The 17,600-nt window shown below is 47.0% G+C and overlaps 2 protein-coding genes across 3 annotated transcripts; both read left to right on the plus strand.

The window, feature by feature from the left end:
• Window positions 1–1,455: 1,455 nt before the first annotated feature.
• On the plus strand, window positions 1,456–7,000 carry slc3a2b (solute carrier family 3 member 2b). Its single transcript, XM_062535968.1, has 10 exons — window positions 1,456–1,555; window positions 2,315–2,566; window positions 2,684–2,868; window positions 3,283–3,450; window positions 3,926–4,014; window positions 4,181–4,317; window positions 4,682–4,802; window positions 5,021–5,215; window positions 5,517–5,588; window positions 5,970–7,000. Exons 2-10 carry the CDS (start codon window positions 2,352–2,354, stop codon window positions 6,315–6,317), a joined length of 1,530 nt encoding a protein of 509 aa, XP_062391952.1. The 5' UTR covers window positions 1,456–1,555; window positions 2,315–2,351; the 3' UTR covers window positions 6,318–7,000.
• Window positions 7,001–9,925: 2,925 nt separating this feature from the next.
• On the plus strand, window positions 9,926–17,340 carry calm3b (calmodulin 3b (phosphorylase kinase, delta)). 2 transcript variants are annotated; one of them, XR_009939135.1, is made up of 7 exons: window positions 9,926–10,114; window positions 11,580–11,610; window positions 11,932–12,075; window positions 12,742–12,848; window positions 13,494–13,629; window positions 15,154–15,279; window positions 15,324–17,340. XR_009939135.1 is itself a non-coding variant. In XM_062535969.1 (6 exons), exons 1-6 carry the CDS (start codon window positions 10,112–10,114, stop codon window positions 15,180–15,182), a joined length of 450 nt encoding a protein of 149 aa, XP_062391953.1. In that variant the 5' UTR covers window positions 9,926–10,111; the 3' UTR covers window positions 15,183–17,340. The 2 variants fall into 2 exon arrangements, 1 of the variants encoding a protein (XP_062391953.1); XM_062535969.1 differs by having other exon boundaries at window positions 15,154–17,340.
• Window positions 17,341–17,600: the final 260 nt, after the last annotated feature.

The raw sequence follows: 17,600 nt of genomic DNA on the forward strand, positions 1-17,600 counted from the left end.
CTGAGAGAGCTCTGGTTTTGACCTGGGCAGGCCCACATGTTACTGAGAGAGCTGTAGCTTTGACCAGGGCAGGCCCACATGTTACTGAGAGAGCAGTGTGAAGACGTAGGGCTCCTGTCCTTGTCCACACATGTCTGATGCCATATGTGGCCGAACCTATTGCAGTGTTCTCTCTTTCTTTCTTTCTCTCTCTATCCCTCTCTCCCTTACCACTGTGACTGAGCAGTGCTCCATACCATATGTCTGTGTGTGTGTGTGTGTGTGTGTGTGTGTGTGTGTGTGTGCGTGTCTGAGTAGTGCTCCATACCGTACTGAGCTGTGTTGAGTGTGAGTGTGTGTGTGTCTGGTTCAAAGGTTAACATCACAGATGCGGATGCTTCCTGTGTCCACAGTAGGCAAGCACAAAGGATTTCCAAACACACTCACTCACTCTCACACACACACACACACACACACACACACACACACACACACACACTACGCAGCTCCATTACAACTCTGGAGTAGGGTACAAATGCATCTTATGGACAATGTGGGTTAAATCAAGATTGGCATTAACCTAAAGAAGATTGAGATATAAGATACAGTATACACCTTACATAGATTACACTGACTTCTCGGCCACATATAAACACATTTAAAATATGCTCCTTTCCCCATCACTGAACAACCTGTTGTAGTATTGCAAGTCATCAACACTAAAGCATGGAAGTGCTGATCAAACCCCATATGACTGCAGATGTGGCCCTACGTTTACTGGGTGAAAGGTGAGGCCTTGTCCTCTCACCAGTGTTGTTTAGACTATCTCTGCACGTTGATCTGGTTGCTTTACCACTGAATTTCACTATGACACTGTGAGTTTAATTATATCTGTGTGAGAATAATATCACGGTCTTGGATGTGTAACCCCCCCATTCCCAATCACCACCCCTGCCTGATCTGATCTGCATTTCATAGCCTACTGATTGCTTTTATCATGTCAATTGTCCACATTCATCAACTCAAGTGCCTATAGTCACAGACTGGTTTAGTCTAACTTTTTACTGTACATGTAAGAGGTAGCCAACATGTTTTCTGTAGGAGTGTCAGGTTTCTAAAGGTGTTTTTCTCTCTTTCTTGGAAAATGCATCGGCATCGGTTCGGCATCCCTCGACTTGTTTATGACACTCGTGCCAGCTCGTGAAAACATGAGGAGTGGGACTGTTAAGGTGGAATGCGTTTACTCTCGGCGGAACCCTGTATTTAAATTGATCAAAGGCTTTCCCCACGTCGAGGCTACCACACACGGGGCCTATACATTTATCTTGTTAATCCAATTAACATGACAGAGTTGACATAACATTGACGACAGATTAGCAGCTGAAATGGAAACCTAAATGTTTCTCTCTCCACCTTAAACTTGGGCGGTGAGCAAAGCCTCGGCGAGACCACTGCGCAGTATAAATAGCCGTTAGACACTGATGCTCAGGCAAACTGGGATTAACAGAGATCGCACAGGAATACGAAGCGTGTTTAACATCGCGCCTCGTTTTTATATTTTGGAACAATAAAGAAGGTAACGATTCTTTGTAAATCAAGTTAAGTCTGCTGTTCTGTGTTAGACATTTGTCAATATATTCCTATAGGCTCATATAGCTGCTACTGCATTAGTGTCCTGAATATATTCCACAGCCTATTTACTCATTTACTGTAGACTTTCAAAGCATGTTATTTAGTTTAGTTGTGGTTGAAATAATTGAATCTATCTGTTTCTGTTGAAACACGTTTCCATCCAGATCAAAGCGCTGTCAACGTTTTAGCATTAGTTCTAGCTTGCCTGCTTCTGCCGCATCAATAGCAACTGGACTGATCCGGTTTTATGCCGCATTATCCGTTGTCATGGACAGAATAAGAGCATCTCTAGGCCTGTATGTCGTCGTGGTCGTCTCCAATTCATTCAGGATCATACATGACATTTAGTGCTACCTTTGTAGACCAGGGAGACGCCTAAATCGATAGCATATGTAAAGCATAAGAAATGTAGCCTAATATTCGCGTTCATTTGGACACGGTGTCCTTAACGCCTTATTTCAGGACTGCTTGGCGATATTATTCGTCTTAGTTGTAAGATATTATATTATTAGGAACCATAAATCATCTCATTTTTTCACGAAACTTGTGTCTTTACCTTCACATATGTCTGTCTACAGTAATGACGCTGATGCTGATGCAATGAATCACACAATTGCCACCGCCTGCTTAGTGCTGCGCATGCTTTGATGTTGAACCGGCTTCCGTATTTAACCACGATGCTTGTCATTTGTACGCCATTCAGTTTTCTCGGCTGGTGAAGACACACGGCGTCAGCGAAAATGAGTACCGAAGTGGACATGAAAGACGTGGAGCTGAACGAAGTGGAGCAGGAGAAACAGCCGATGACTGCCGGAGACGCAGGGAACGGAGATGCCAGCTCCCCGACCAGCACGGAAAAAAACGGCGCTGTGAAGGTTAAGATGGCAGATGAAACGGAGACCAAATTCACCGGGCTGTCAAAAGACGAGCTCCTCAAAGTTGCGGGAACCCCAGCGTAAGCTTTGCCAGTCAAAAACCTGTTTAATGGCTCAGACTAACTATCCAAGGAATGGTATGCTAATGTAAAAGGCGTTTGTGTCAAGTCTAACTGCTATGCGCGTCCCTCCCGCAGGTGGGTGCGTACCCGCTGGGCCCTGCTCATCCTCTTCTGGCTGGGTTGGTTCGGGATGCTGGCCGGGGCCATCGGGATCATCATCCAGGCTCCTCGCTGCAAACCTCTGCCGGAGATGAACTGGTGGAATCAAGGGGCTCTGTACGAGATTGGAGATGTGCAGGCCTTCTCTGAGAACCTTGACGGTAACCAACTAGACCACAGAGCAGCTGATTCACGCATGTTGAGGGGGAGAGGGGGGGGGGTTATCATGTGTTTGATATCAGTCTGCCGCTTCCTAAGTGTGTGTGTGTGTGTGTGTGCCTTGGGCTGCTTCCCAAAGCAGCTGAGGTCACACGTGTGCACATGCTCATTCTCATGACTCAGGCTGGGGGCTGCTGAACCAGCCAGATCTGGTTACCACACACACACACACACACTCACACACTCACTTCCTCCCTCTCCTCTACTTCCCCTACAAGATATGGAATGCAGCTAGTCTGGCTGTAAAGGCGCGTAAACTATATTGTGGCCTCTTTTGGGCTTAAGCCGTGTGTGTGAGATGAAGCCACCCTGACGTTTCTCGTGTGTGTGTGTGTGTGTGTGTGTGGATGCTCCAGGGCTGAAGCAGAAGATCGACGCGCTCGCTCAGCTGAAGGTGAAGGGTCTGTTGGTGGGCCCCATCCACAAATCCACAAACGACGTGAACGAGCTGGACCTCAACACGGTCTCCGTAGCGGGCTCCCTGACCCAGTTTGAAGCGCTGCTCGACGCAGCACACAAGAAGAGTGAGTGGCCCGTCCGTCCGTTTCTTTAACACCTGTGTAGGGTTAGCAGGGTCCGTTTCTCTAAACACACCTGTGGAGGGTTAGCAGGGTCCGTTTCTCTAAACACACCTGTGTAGAGTTAGCAGGGTCCGTTTCTCTAAACACACCTGTGGAGGGTCAGCACTCAGCAGGGACATTATTGAACTATTGAAATATAACTTATAGCTTACAACTTTATGATTTATAAGACAATAATGATTATTATTTCAATACAAAATCAAAAATGGTCTTTGTTTTGGGGAACACAAAAGTTTCTAAAGCAGGCGAGTTGTCCCTCTCCCATATGGTGTTGTAGACTCTCCCATATGGTGCTGTAGACTCTCCCATATGGTGCTGTAGACTCTCCCATATGGTGCTGTAGACTCTCCCATATGGTGCTGTAGACTCTCCCATATGGTGCTGTAGACTCTCCCTAACGGACCTCATCTCCCCACAGGCATCAATGTGGTCCTGGACTTGACTCCCAACTACCTGGGAGAGCAGCCCTGGTTTGACGATATGATGACCGTCGCTAACAAACTGAAGGTAAGATATGTGTGTGTGAGTGTGTGATCCTGTAGAAGTGCCTTCTGGCTCTGAGGGTCGTGGCTCTTGTGAATTGTCCTGTGGCTCATGTGAATTGTCCTGTGGCTCATGTGAATTGTCCTGTCCTCCTGTAGAAGTGGCTCATGTGAATTGTCCTTCATCTCAGGTGGCTCTGGTGCACTGGCAGAAGCTGAAGGTGGACGGCTTCAAGTTCTCCGGGATTGAGCGCGTTATTGCAGTTCAACCTGCTGTCTGGGAGGAGCTGCGCGCTCAAGTCCAGAACGGCACGGATGAGAAGAAGGGGTGAGTGAATAAACCAGGAGCACAGCACAGCACAGCACAGCACAGCACAGCACAGCACAGCACAGCACAGCACAGCACAGCACAGCACAGCACAGCACAGCATGAAACCGTATGCTGTTCAGTGCTGCCATCTAGTGGACACTGTATAGCTTGTGTTTTATTACTAAACAAACACCCTCTAGTGGACTAGAATTGACTCTAATTGTGTGTTTCTCCTTGTTTTCCGCCCTTTTCCGTGACTCTAATTGTGTGTTTCTCCTTGTTGTTCCGCCCTTTTCCGTGACTCTAATTGTGTGTTTCTCCTTGTTTTCTGCCCTTTTCCGTGACTCTAATTGTGTGTTTCTCCTTGTGTTCCGCCCTGCAGGGTCCTGATCGGGGTGACGGAGAAGAGCTCACCCGAGGAGGTGGGCGCGCTGCTCAACAGCTCTGGCGTGGACCTGCTGCTGTCGGGCGTCCTGCGCGCCAGCGGCCGGAGTGGCATCCAGGTTTTATTTTTATTTTTACTTATTATTATTACTATTATTATTATTATTATCTTATTTTATTGTATTTCATTGTTTATTGTAGGCCTATATTATTTCATGTTATTTCTTTATTTCTTTACCTATTTTTATTACACTATGTACAGCACTTTGGTCAGTGTGAACTGTTGTAAACGTGCTTTATAAATAAATATTACTTACTTACTTTACTTACTTACTAGGTGGCGGGCGCCGCAGAGCAGCTGCTCGGCGCGCAGAACCAGACCAAGCTGGCGTGGAACGTGGGCGAGCGGAAGCAGGGCCACCTGGCCTCGCTGGTGGGGGGGGAGCTGGTGAAGCTGAACCAGATGCTGCTGCTCACCATGCCCGGCACGCCCGTCTTCAACTACGGCGACGAGATCGGCCTGGAGGACCAGGTGAGCGTCCGCTGGGCAGGGCCAGTGAGCGGACATGCACACTAAAAAAATAAATAAAACGATTACTTGTAGTGATGGGGTAACTGGAATAAACCAGAAACCTAGGTGTGTTAAATGGATTTCTTATAAACCGATCACGGCAGTAAACCGTTAATGAATATCGGTTTATTCCCTTTTTAGTGTGCATGTTAACGCGCTCTGTGATGAGGGAACCCTCTTCAGATGGCTTACTTTGAGTTGTGTTCATTTACACGCTCTGGTGAACCGCGGTGTTAAAGTTGCTGTTCTTTGTTCTCATCAGGTTGCCAACAAGTTTCCACAGATGATCTGGGACAAACCTGAAGATGCTGAAACTCTGAATGGAACCGCAAAGGTAAAGAGACGTCTGCTCCTCCGCTCTTTTCTGCATAAATGGGACCTATTCAGCCCATATTCCTTCCAGTCTTGATCTTGTGTTCTGATTGGTCTTCTCTGTGGCGCCTCACCGCATCCTTGGGTGCATTTCATGCAGCGTTTATACGTCCTCCCTCGCTCCTCGATGCCTCGATCCTCACTGATCTACATAAAGAATGAGGGGGGGGGGAAACAATGGGATAGTCTATCCAGTGTTAGTTATAGATCAGTGGGAACGCCCATCGAGGATCGAGCATCGAGGATCGAGGAGGCATGTTGAGACGCACCCCTTGAGTTCTGATTGGTTTCCTGACTGCGTCCTCACCGCGTCCTCACCGCGTCCTCTCCCTGTTCCCTTCAGGAGGAGCTGGATGAGCGTGTGGCGCTGCGGAGCTACTTCAAGTCTCTGAGTGAGCTGCGCTCCAAGGAGCGCTCCCTGCTGCACGGGGACTTCGTGGCGCTGCACAGCTCCAACTCCTCGCTGGCGTACCTGCGCAGCTGGGACCAGAGTCAGCGCTACGTGGCCGCCTTCAACTGGGGGCCCGACGCCGTCACCCTGAGCCTGGCGCACGACCAGCTCCCCGCGCAGGCCACCGTGGAGGTGAGCACGGACCCCGAGCAGCTGGCGCCCAAGAGCCCCGTGGACCTGAAGGCCCTGGTGCTCGGCGCCAACCAGGCCGTCCTGCTGCAGTTCCCTTACACGGGATAGGGTTCTAACTGACGCAGAACCGGTCCCCACCCCCCCCCCCCCCCCCCCCCCCCGACACGGGCTAGAATTTTTAACTGACGCAGAACCAGTTTTAGAGCCACTCTATTTAGAGTCATCGATGTGTTTTCTTTTTTTATATTTAAAATCCCATGCAGTACTTTTTATTGTGTTTTATTTGTTGTGGGCATTCTGTTACGATTTTTACAATTGGTTTTTATGTTACTTTTTTTTTTTTTTTAAATGAAAAAGATGCTCGGTGCACTGAACACACACTGTAAGGTCAAGTTTTTTTCTTTTCAGTGGTTCCGATCACGCTCAAAGGAAATGACATCTAAACCTACACACTACTTTCAAAGCCCCAGTGCAACATTGGTACCTCAAACGCTGCATGCATCCAGATCACAAACTATTCAACGTATTGCTCATAGTTGTGTACATTCCATTCCATAGATTTACTGCACTTGGGGATTTTTATGTGATAGTGCCACTGATGTGATGCAAAGTGATGTCTGGTGTATTGTATGCCCCCTTCCCCACATCCACACCCTAGTATGCAGTGTAAAAGTGATGCCAGTGAAGTAGGATATATGTGGTCTAATGCAATCCTGTTGTCCTCTCTGTTAAAAAAAGAACAGAGCATGAAATGTCATGGAGAAAATAAACTAAATTAAGCAAGTCTTAAATATGTGCTTCTTCCTTTCTTTGATCGAAAAGTTACTCAATGATTGATAAACTAAATTAAGCAAGTCCTAAATATTATATGTGCTTCTTCCTTTCTTTAATCGAAAAGTGACTTGACGATTAGTCATCCCAGGTTTGATTCCCAAACCCAACATGTGAAAGGCATCTAAGACCAGTTTAGATCCCCCTTCAGAATCTGTGCCCATCACTACACAGTCTCATTGGTCTACTGGAGTCTGTATGTGTTTGGATTGAAGACCCTTTCAATTGAGAATGATGACTGTGTTGTGGTGGTCAGGAAGAAGACTAACGATGAGGCCGTTGACTATGTTGCTTCAGCTTTTATCTGAAGTGACGTTCAGTTCAGAATACAAGTGCCGGTGCATTTATTTATTCACCTCATGAATGACTGAATAAATACATCGTCAACTTACATTAAGAATTGACACTGCTCTCGAGAGGCCAGTTTGAGGAGGGGGACCCATCTACTGCAGACAGGAGGAAAGGGGAAAGAACTGTAGACACGTGCCGTGTAGATGGAGTCATGGGGGGGGGGGATTATAATTACGTGATTTAGTGACATACATGTGTAAGTTAACTCAGAGCCAGTGGTAAACTGTGGCATTGTTTTTTTAGACCATTTTCACGAGTCCTGTTTAATCAAGAGCAGTGGGGGTGCATCAGCATGTTCAAAGTGAAATGATAGATCATTTTAGGCTGGGTGAACCCTGCCTGACCTGCCAGTGAATTTGGATTTCGCCCGGTAGCTCAGGCTGGAAACCTGCACATCTATCTCCCCTGCTTCCTGTCCACAACCTTTGGGTCCAATCACAAACTAGCTTATCCAAACGACGCATCCGGATTGTTGTTCTGATTGGTTGAAGGACTATCCAAGCATGCATCATTTGTCTATGCAGTAAAAATAAAGTGCTAATGCCCAGACAAATGTTCAATCTTAAAAGATTGAGCTCAGTATGGTGATAGCCAGACTAAGCGGATTTGGCAATTACTTTACATAAAAACCCTGTGCTACCTTGTTCCTCTCCTTCAAAAGCAAGCACAGATGAGACGCATGACAAAGTACTCAGGGTGATGCACACAGTACTTACAGCTCCACCTGCGCCCCCTACTGGCCCAACTGGGAGGAGTTCTATACAGGTATAGCTCATCCCTCCATGGCCAGTGGATATGAAGGAAGTTCCATATACATGTTATGGGGTACCATTCACTCAAAGAGCTGCATCTTGATATGGTTGCAATTGTGAGCAGAACACACTGGTGTATGTATGTTGCGTGTGTTTTTAAAGACAAAAGGCCAATGGTTTTGTAAGTGTGTGTGTGTGTGTGTGTGAGAGAGAGAGAGAGAGAGAGAGAGAGACTGTTTGTGCATTTGTGTATCAGTCAGTTAAGTGATTTGTGACATGTAGGCCTATCTGTGTGTGTGTGTGTGTGTGTGTGTGTGTGTGTGTGTGTGTGTGTGTGTGTGTGTGTGTGTGTGTGTGTGTGTGTGTGTGTGTGTGTGTTAGTGTGAACACATGCCCTTCTGTACATGTGCATGCATGTGTGTGTGAGGGGACTCCTGTCCAGTGAAATGTAATGGACACTGGCCTGCATGGGAGATATCAGATCTGCTCTCCAACCGTCCTCCTCTGTCTGTCCACTGACCATCACTGTCCTCTCTCTCTCTCTCTCTCTCTCTCTCTCTCTCTCTCTCTCTCTCTCTCTCTCTCTCTCTCTCTCTCTCTCTCCGAGAGCACTAATTACGGGATCACCTTTCTCCTCTTCCTCCTCCTCCTCCTCGTCTTTCTCTGCCCTGCCGTCTAAATGGTCTGCTTTTCTATGTCACCTACTCTTAAGGGTCCTCACAGGGTTCTACTCGGGTCCTCACAGGGTTCTACTCCTAAGGGTCCTCACAGGGTTCTACTGTCCTCATAGGGTTCTACTCGTAAGGGTCCTCACAGGGGTTCTACTTCTACGGTCCTCACAGGGTTCTACTTTTAAGGGTCCTCACAGGGTTCTACTCCTAAGGGTCCTCATAGGGTTTTACTGTCATCACAGGGTTCTATTCCTAAGGGTCCTCACAGGGTTCTACTGTCCTCAAAGGGTTCTACTCCTAAGGGTCCTCACAGGGTTCTACTCCTAAACAGGGTTCTACTCCTAAGGTCCTGACAGGGTTCTACTATAAGGTCCTCACAGTTAGCACCCGCTCCTGTGCTTCTCTGCTGCTCTGGTCATCCATCTCCTGTTCTGGGCACGTAATTGGGGTCAGTGCAGCTGTGTAGTAGGCCTACCCTGGTGACGGTGAGCAGCAGGGGCTTCAGTCCGAGCAGACTGTCCTCTCTCGCACCGTATCGCACTTTCTGCAAGGGTATAATTTAGGCCAGTGTCATACAACTCTTTTACTAACCTAACAATGGACAACATTTACTGCCTGTAGTAGAGGATTCGTTAATAGCCTATCTGATAATAGCTATGAACACCTTTGTGTTTTGCTGCAGTTCATGAAATACACTCACGTTACAAAATAACCCACACGCAAGGGATGAGGTATCTTCATCACTCTCTGGGCTACTACTGAAGTTCAACCGGTTCAACTCATCCAAGTCAGCAGCACTGTTCCTTTAAGATCTCCCTCTCAGAAAGGACTCCCTGACGCATTGCAGGTGGCCGAAAACCAATCGAATCCCTCTCATGTGATCACATGACAAGCGGAATCTGAATCTGTCAAGTTATAAACCGCCCAGCTGGTTCATCCAAACTTCTGTTTATTTTAAAACAAGGTAAGAAACGAGTAACATTTTTAATTCCTCTGTCCGATCTGCATAACATATTCGATATTTGCACATAATTATAGGATGATGAACCAACCATATTCTGGCATTTACCTCCTCTATGTCTGGTCTTGGCGCAGGGACACCTTTGTGACAGCCAGGTTGTCAGGGAGTGCGTGGTCGCGCTTCAAACCCAACAACTACGGCGGAGCGATACAACGTCTGAGACGCAGGGCAGCAGCAGGCGCGAGCAGAGCAGTAGTGGCTATCTACGGAGATTGATCGGCAATCAAACAATTCATTTTCCAGACTCGCTACCCAAGGAGACAGAGTAATTACGCAATGGTAAGTAAACACTCTTAAATATAGCGATTCGCTATCAAGTCGAACGGCGTTGAAGGCACATCAGGTCTCATTCAGAGTTGGCTTTCTGAGACGCAGATATAAGTACCCATGACAGTTAGCTAAATCATAAATAAGGCTAATACCGTTGGCTAGTACCGCCAGTCTATATTAAATAATATATCTTACATACTTACTTTACCAAGGCGTGATCATACACTGTAAGCATTAGCTCATGTTTTGGCTTTGTGTGTAGTATTTTATTCAGCAGGGGAAACCAATGAAATCATCAGCGTATGATTTCGCCAGTTAGCCTGCTAGCAATGGGTGCGTTTGTAAAAATAGATACCCTATCGCAGCATAGCTAACCGGCTATTGCTAGCTGTCTAGCTAGCCAATTTAGCTTTCCGTTCAGCATTGGGCGCACCCAAGTGACATTATCACAAGCGTTATCTAGGTAGGAAGCAAACGATGGGAACAAAGATAATTAACGATCGACTAAAGTGATAATTTGTAGACCAGTGTACACAAATGGCACATAATATAATGTCAATGTGATCGTTGTCATTATCATTACCCAGGCACCAAGTAAACGTTAATGTTAACGTTACTTCCCGAGAAACATGTTTGCTGTTGAACACCACCTGTCGGTGTGATACTTGTAGCTGCTAGCCTCTTTTGAGACACTGAAAGATGGTCCCGCATCCATCATAATGGAAATGTAGAGATTCGACGGGTGAAGATGATGTGACAACCGTCTACCTTAACGTTAGTCTATCCAGTCGGATCTGGAAAGTCCATTTAGCAAGACCCGGCTTTTTCGGTTCTGGTGTCATCGATTAATGTTAATGTCATGGTCTGTTCAAGCCCACTCTTGCCAGTCCTGGTTTATGGCATCCAATCGGCGGTGGAGGTGTCTATTAACTTCAGCGCCACATAGTCTGAAACAGAACCTACCAGAAATAGTAATGCCGGCTTCTCCCTTTACATTTGTAGCACCTCAGTGGATTACTTTCCTAACCACGTTATGAGTTAGCTGTAATGCAGGGGCACGTTTCTAGGGCGCTTTCGCTTACTGGTCCAGTATTGCGGCAAATATGGTGCATGGCGGACTAATTTTAGACTTTAGCGTCAATGATCGAATCCTAGAACGCAACACAGGAACTGAGCTATCATGACAGCAAGATATTATTTTTTAAAAAGAATATAAAGTAAGATGTGTCTGGTGTGTGTCTGAAGTCCCTCATGTAGTATCAGCTGTGCCAATTTGTCGCTAATAAGCTGTTGCTCCGCTGCGTCAGTCATCCCGGGCCTTGCAATGACAGGGTTATCTCAGCTTCAGCGCTTGTTAGAATTGAAAGTGATCTGAATTAATTTCATGTTATTTGCCGAGAAGTTGTAAAACAGTGAATAATGCCCATTTATAGTCAACATTGGCTAATATCTTGAATTGGACTTGTTTTTCCAGGCAGACCAGTTGACAGAAGAGCAGATTGCTGGTAAGTAGACAGGTTTGAGTTGCTGCCATTCTGCACTCAGTCTTGAAGCCTTGTCAGACACACACACACACACACACACACACACACACACACACACACACACACACACACTGTCGTGGGTATACTGTGCTCAACTCCATATGTTAATATATATCCTTGCCTATTTAAGTGGGTATACTGAGATGGTGATGCTTCTTAATTGGATATACTGATAAGGCGATGCCTTTTAAGTGCATATACAGCATAGTCCTGCATATCACATAAACTACAGCACTGCTGTCAGGACTAAGCGGTTGTTTGGGTTGTGTTTCCTCCGGTCAGAGTTCAAGGAGGCGTTCTCCCTGTTCGATAAGGACGGCGACGGCACCATCACCACCAAGGAGCTCGGCACCGTCATGCGCTCACTGGGCCAGAACCCCACCGAGGCCGAGCTGCAGGACATGATCAACGAGGTGGACGCCGACGGTGAGCCGCACACACACACACACACACACACACACACACACACACACACACACACACACACACACACACACACACACACACACACACACACACACACACACACACACACACACAGAGAAAACGAAATATTTCTCATTCAACTAAGCATACATCATAGCAAGACATACTCACTCTTCAGACATACACACGTGCACAGCCGCACACACACACACACACAGATAGCTAAATATTTCTTATTTTAAATAAGCAGTCTGCCTTGCGCCACACACACACACACACACACACACACACACACACACACACACAGAGAAAACGAGATATTTCTCATTCAACTAAGCATACATCATAGCAAGACATACTCACTCTTCAGACATACACACGTGCACAGCCGCACACACACACACACACAGATAGCTAAATATTTCTTATTTTAAATAAGCAGTCTGCCTTGCGCCACACACACACACACACACACACACACACACACACACACGTTAATAAATGCATGCACACTGCCAGGGATTTCAACTTCCATTGACAAATGCACAATCAGTGAATTGATGTTCCATATGTTGGCAAAAAATAAAGATACTGATCCTACATACAGCGAGATGCTGTACTCCCTGCCCCCATCTGACCTTTGACCTGTGTGTGTGTGGTCACCAGGCAACGGCACCATTGACTTCCCAGAGTTCCTCACCATGATGGCGAGGAAGATGAAGGACACAGACAGTGAGGAGGAGATCAGGGAAGCCTTCCGCGTGTTCGACAAGGTACACGCTCAACACAATCACACACGCGCGCACACACACACACACACACGCATGCTCAACACCAGGTACACGCTCAGCACCAGGTATGCATCACAGGCAGTAAAACACCTTCAACACCTGCAGGTGGCAGCGCTCATAAATAGATCCGGGAAGCCTCCGCCGTGTTTGACAAGGTAAACGTTGAACACCAGGTGAGCGCTCAGGCTTCTCGGCGTCAGGGGCAGTAAAACACCTTCAACGCCTGCAGCTGGCAGCACTCATAAATAGCTGTACAAAATATGAATCATTCAGTGTGTAGACTCTTCTGACTCACTGCAAAGTTGATCATTTGTTAATGAATAAGAACGTATCAGCAACATCAGGTTTCAGTTCCTTGTTTTTTTTTTTATCTTTTTTTTTATGCGCACACTGGTGGAATGCATGAGATTGTTCTTGGAGTTTGTAGTTTTTGATGTGGGCTACAAGATTGTCAAGACTGTCATAAGCTGAACTGCGAGATGCAATATAACTTGTGTGGTTTGGATTTAAACAAATCGACTGAATTGGCTGGGTGGCATGATGGCTCTGACGTGTGTGTGTGTGTGCGTTTGTGTGTGTGTGTGTGTGTGTGTGTGCGCGATTGTGTGTGTGTGCGTGGCACTACAGGATGGCAATGGCTACATCAGCGCCGCTGAGCTTCGTCATGTCATGACCAACCTGGGGGAGAAGCTGACGGACGAGGAGGTGGATGAGATGATCCGGGAGGCTGACATCGACGGAGACGGACAGGTCAACTACGAAGGTGTGCAGCCCTAACCCTACTGACCTCTATTGACCTCTTCTGACCGGCACAGGTCAAACTCCCCTTATACAGAGTAGCCTGATTATTCCCATTTTATACAGAGTAGCCTGATTATCCCCACTGTAGGGAGAGTAGCCTGATTATTCCCACTTTATAGAGAGTAGCCTGATTATTTCCAACTTTATAAAGAGTAGCCTGATTATCCCCACTGTAGGGAGAGTAGCCTGTTTATTCCCACCTAAGAGAGAGTAGCCTGATTAATCCCAATTTAGAGAGAGTAGCCTGATTATTCCCACTTTATAGAGAGTAGCCTGATTATTTCCACTTTATACAGAGTAGCTTGATTATTCCCACTGTAGGGAGAGTAGCCTGATTACTTCCACTTTATAGAGAGTAGCCTGATTATTTCCACTTTATACAGTGTAGCCTGATTATTCCCACTTTATACAGAGTAGCCTGATTATTCCCACTGTAGGGAGAGTAGCCTGATTATTCCCACTTCATACAGAGTAGCCTGATTATCCCCACTGTAGGCAGAGTAGCCTGATTATCCCTACTGTAGGGAGAATAGCTTGATTATTCCCACCTAAGAGAGAGTAGCTTGATTATTCCCACTTCATACAGAGTAGCCTGATTATTCCCACTTTATAGAGTAGCCTGATTATTCCCACCGTAGAGAGAGTAACCCGATTATCCTCACTGTAGAGAGAGAGCCTGATTATTCCCACTTTATAGAGAGTACTCTGATGATCCCCACAGTAGAGAGTAGCCTGATTATTCCCACCTTATTGTGGCTTCCTGTATACAACAATCCCAATTTGAAGTGTTCCTCAATCTATGCACATGAGAAAATGAGTTTTTCGAGACCCAAGTATTTTGAGTTCATCTGCTCCTGTGTGCACAGTGCTTGGTCTTTGTTAGATGTCTATAGTCTGAGTCCCTGATCACTCTTGCTCCTTTAGTATTAGTACTTGCAGCGTTAGCATTAGCGTTAGCATTAGCGTTAGCATTAGCATTAGCGTTAGCGTTAGCATTAGCGTTAGCATTAGTGCTAGCATTAGCGGGGCCATTTGTATGGGCTTCACCTGCTGGCCTGGGCGCGCTGCGCGGTTAGCCTCCACCGATGATTACTGTTACCGTGGCTACTGTTACTACTGGTACTCTCAAGCAGCATGGTGCCCAGTGTGTGCTCCATAGTGTGTCCAAGCCCAACCCTGATCATTCCATCCTGACAGATTTTTCTTTCAAATAAATTAAATTGTTCTAAAATATAAAGGCTTTGTTTTGACTGGCAAGTATTTCAATCTGATTAGAGAAAAAAATAAATGATGGGGAATGGGGGATTAGTGCGTGTGTCCTGGTATGTACGCTTATGCGTTTCTTATTTAGTGGTGTGTGTGTACTGATATGTTTCTGCATTTCTTATGTAGTGGTGTGTGTGTCCTGGTATGCACGCTTATGCGTTTCTTATTTCGTGGTGTGTATGTGTTCACATGGTCATGTTTCTGCTCCATGTGCTTTCAGAGTTTGTCCAGATGATGACGGCAAAGTAGAGCGGGGAGCAGAGGAGCGACCCAGACCAAACAGTGGACCCACACCTCCGCTGTTCATCCCTCCATCCCTCTCCACCTCCAGCGTCCTCCAGCCTTTTCTCCCTCTCTCTCCCTCTCTCTCTCCCTCTCTCTCTCCCTCTCTCTCCCTCTCTCTCTCCCTCTCTCTCTCCTGCTCACACCTTCACCTGGGAGCGCCACGCCGCTCTGTTTACCTGCTTAGCATTTGGTTGTTCTCATGTCGTTTACCTCCAGACCCCTCCAACTCCCCCTCTCTCATCCCAAACCCCCCCTCTCTTATCCCAAACCCCCCCTCTCTTATCCCAAACCCCCCTCTCTTGCCCCAGACCCTGCTTCTGTTGCCCCAGTGCCAGTGGTCTCTCTCAGGCAGCTTCTGCCCCAGATGGGGCCTGGTGCCCGTGTGGGTCTCTGGGTTCTGTCCCGGAGTTGGCCTGCTGTGTTCTGGGTCGCCTCAGCACACACTTCAATTCATTTTTAGCCCGATTACTTTCAATAATTATTATTATTATTGTTGTTTTTTAAATCAGTTTGAAACATTTCCCAGCAAGACCAATATTCCATGTGCAATGCTGATGAAAGCTGAGATATTTCTATATAGATCTATACACGTATATATAGTGGAGGTGTTAAGCTATACGATATTTTTCAACTGTGACCTATGTGGACAAGAGCACTGCATGCTTTTCTTCTGTTCTCTGTGTTTTTCTTTCGGCATGTTTCTGTGCTTCTCTGCCTGCCTGTCATTTTTCTCCCTCTCCTTCTTCTCGCTCTCTCTATATCTTTTTCTCTCTTTCTCTCCCTCCCACCCCCTCGTCTGTTTTCCCATGGTTTGTTGCCGTGCAGCTCGACCCAAACGGTTCAGACTCTGATAGAAAGGAGAGGTGAATTTTACAGTAGTTTGCCAACACTTGACTGCTCTCTCTCTCTCTCTCTCTCCTAGTCGCATGCTTAGTCTTTAGTACCTTGATGTCCCTGCCCAGCTTGGCCTACCCCCCCCCCCCCCCCCACTCTGGCCAGCCTGCCATGCCCCCCCACTCTGCCTCTGGTGGTGTGGTCTTGAGTGTGTGAGTGTGTGTGTGTGTGTGGTGCAACACAGGTCAGATGTGGCTCTCTGCTGGTAGCAGCTCCTGTGACCGACACCGACTCCCTCTCCCTCCCTCCCTCCGTCCTTCCCTCGTGCAGTTTAGCGGCGGGCCCTCCCGCCCCCTGACTGGCTGACAGATCGGTGGCTTGTGGTAGCTCCATCCCTGACCCCTGCCTGGCATCCCCTGCCACGTCACGCCACAGTGGTGTGTGTGAGGCTCGGAGGAGGGGTGGGGGTGGCACAGGTGGCACAGGCACCAGGTCAGCCTGTGTTGGCACACTCCAGGACCGGTGCCCTCTCTGGTGTCGACCCGCTCCAGAGTCGCCCGCGGTCGCTCCTCTCGAGGAGTAGCACCTCAGAGATGTGACGTCTGGAGACCAGCCGCCGCCACGCTGCTATCAGGCCACTAGGGGGCGTGTGGGAGCAGTCCTCAATATGCCCTTTCCCTACAGTCCTAGACAATCCAACTGAACCAGTGACCATTATACAAATGAAAGAAAAGTGAAAAATTGATCTCCATACTTTGTGTGGAGAAATGATATTACCAAACAGCACTCCTAGAACCACACTGCTTAAAATTGTGTTTTGAACCACTAGTTCAAGTTTAAGGAGCAAACAAACCAGCAACAACAACAAAAAACAATGTGTGCGGTCTTATAAAATAAATTTGGTGTTTACTACTGTTTGGTGGGGAGAGTAAAGTCTTAAGCGTTTACAGTTAAATTACTCTGAAGGGATGGCATCTGCATCTCTGAGAGCCTCACTCACCTGGGCTGATGTCTATGTGACCCCCCCCCCCCCCCCCCCCCCCCCCTCCCCCTCTCTCTCTCTGCTCCCCTAGTGCTGTGACTGAAGTCTGAACCAGATTTTTTTTTTTTTCTGTTGTGAATGTTGTATGAATGTTTTTACTTCTTTGTGTCGGTCATGGTGTTCGTCTCAGATTTTATACAGAAGCTGTTTAACCAGTTTGCCGTCTTGTCTTGGAGAGGGTGTGCATTCCATTGCAGAAGTCATGTTGGTTTCTTGCTAAATAAAACTCTTGGACCAGTGTTTCTACATACTGACTCGTCTCTTGAATTTTTTAACCATGTGACAAGCCTACACAGAATTTCTGGAAGCAGAACGTTTGCCTAAGTTAATTATAGTCTAATGTTTCACCTAATTGTTTGGTAAAATAATAGAATAGATCATGGTTATGGCATGTGTTCCAATAAAAGAGTACGTTTATGCTCAATCATGGCAATGTCAGGCATCTGGAATCTATTAGCCCTGGTTACATGATGTTACTTAGTCAGGGTTTAGTGAGAAGGACGTCC

Source organism: Sardina pilchardus, chromosome 5 (assembly GCF_963854185.1).
Source record: "Sardina pilchardus chromosome 5, fSarPil1.1, whole genome shotgun sequence".
Taxonomy (NCBI): Eukaryota; Metazoa; Chordata; class Actinopteri; order Clupeiformes; family Clupeidae; genus Sardina; species Sardina pilchardus.

What these genes read in the sequence shown, in the direction of transcription:
- calm3b (XM_062535969.1), top strand. An exon ending in GACAGAAGAGCAGATTGCTG is followed by an intron (nt 11,611 to 11,931) that starts GTAAGTAGACAG and finishes TCCTCCGGTCAG; the next exon opens with AGTTCAAGGAGGCGTTCTCC. An exon ending in CCTTCCGCGTGTTCGACAAG is followed by an intron (nt 12,849 to 13,493) that starts GTACACGCTCAA and finishes GTGGCACTACAG; the next exon opens with GATGGCAATGGCTACATCAG.
- slc3a2b (XM_062535968.1), top strand. Translation starts at nt 2,352, where the DNA reads ATGAGTACCGAAGTGGACATGAAAGACGTGGAGCTGAACGAAGTGGAG. An exon ending in AAAGTTGCGGGAACCCCAGC is followed by an intron (nt 2,567 to 2,683) that starts GTAAGCTTTGCC and finishes TCCCTCCCGCAG; the next exon opens with GTGGGTGCGTACCCGCTGGG. An exon ending in CGACGCAGCACACAAGAAGA is followed by an intron (nt 3,451 to 3,925) that starts GTGAGTGGCCCG and finishes ATCTCCCCACAG; the next exon opens with GCATCAATGTGGTCCTGGAC.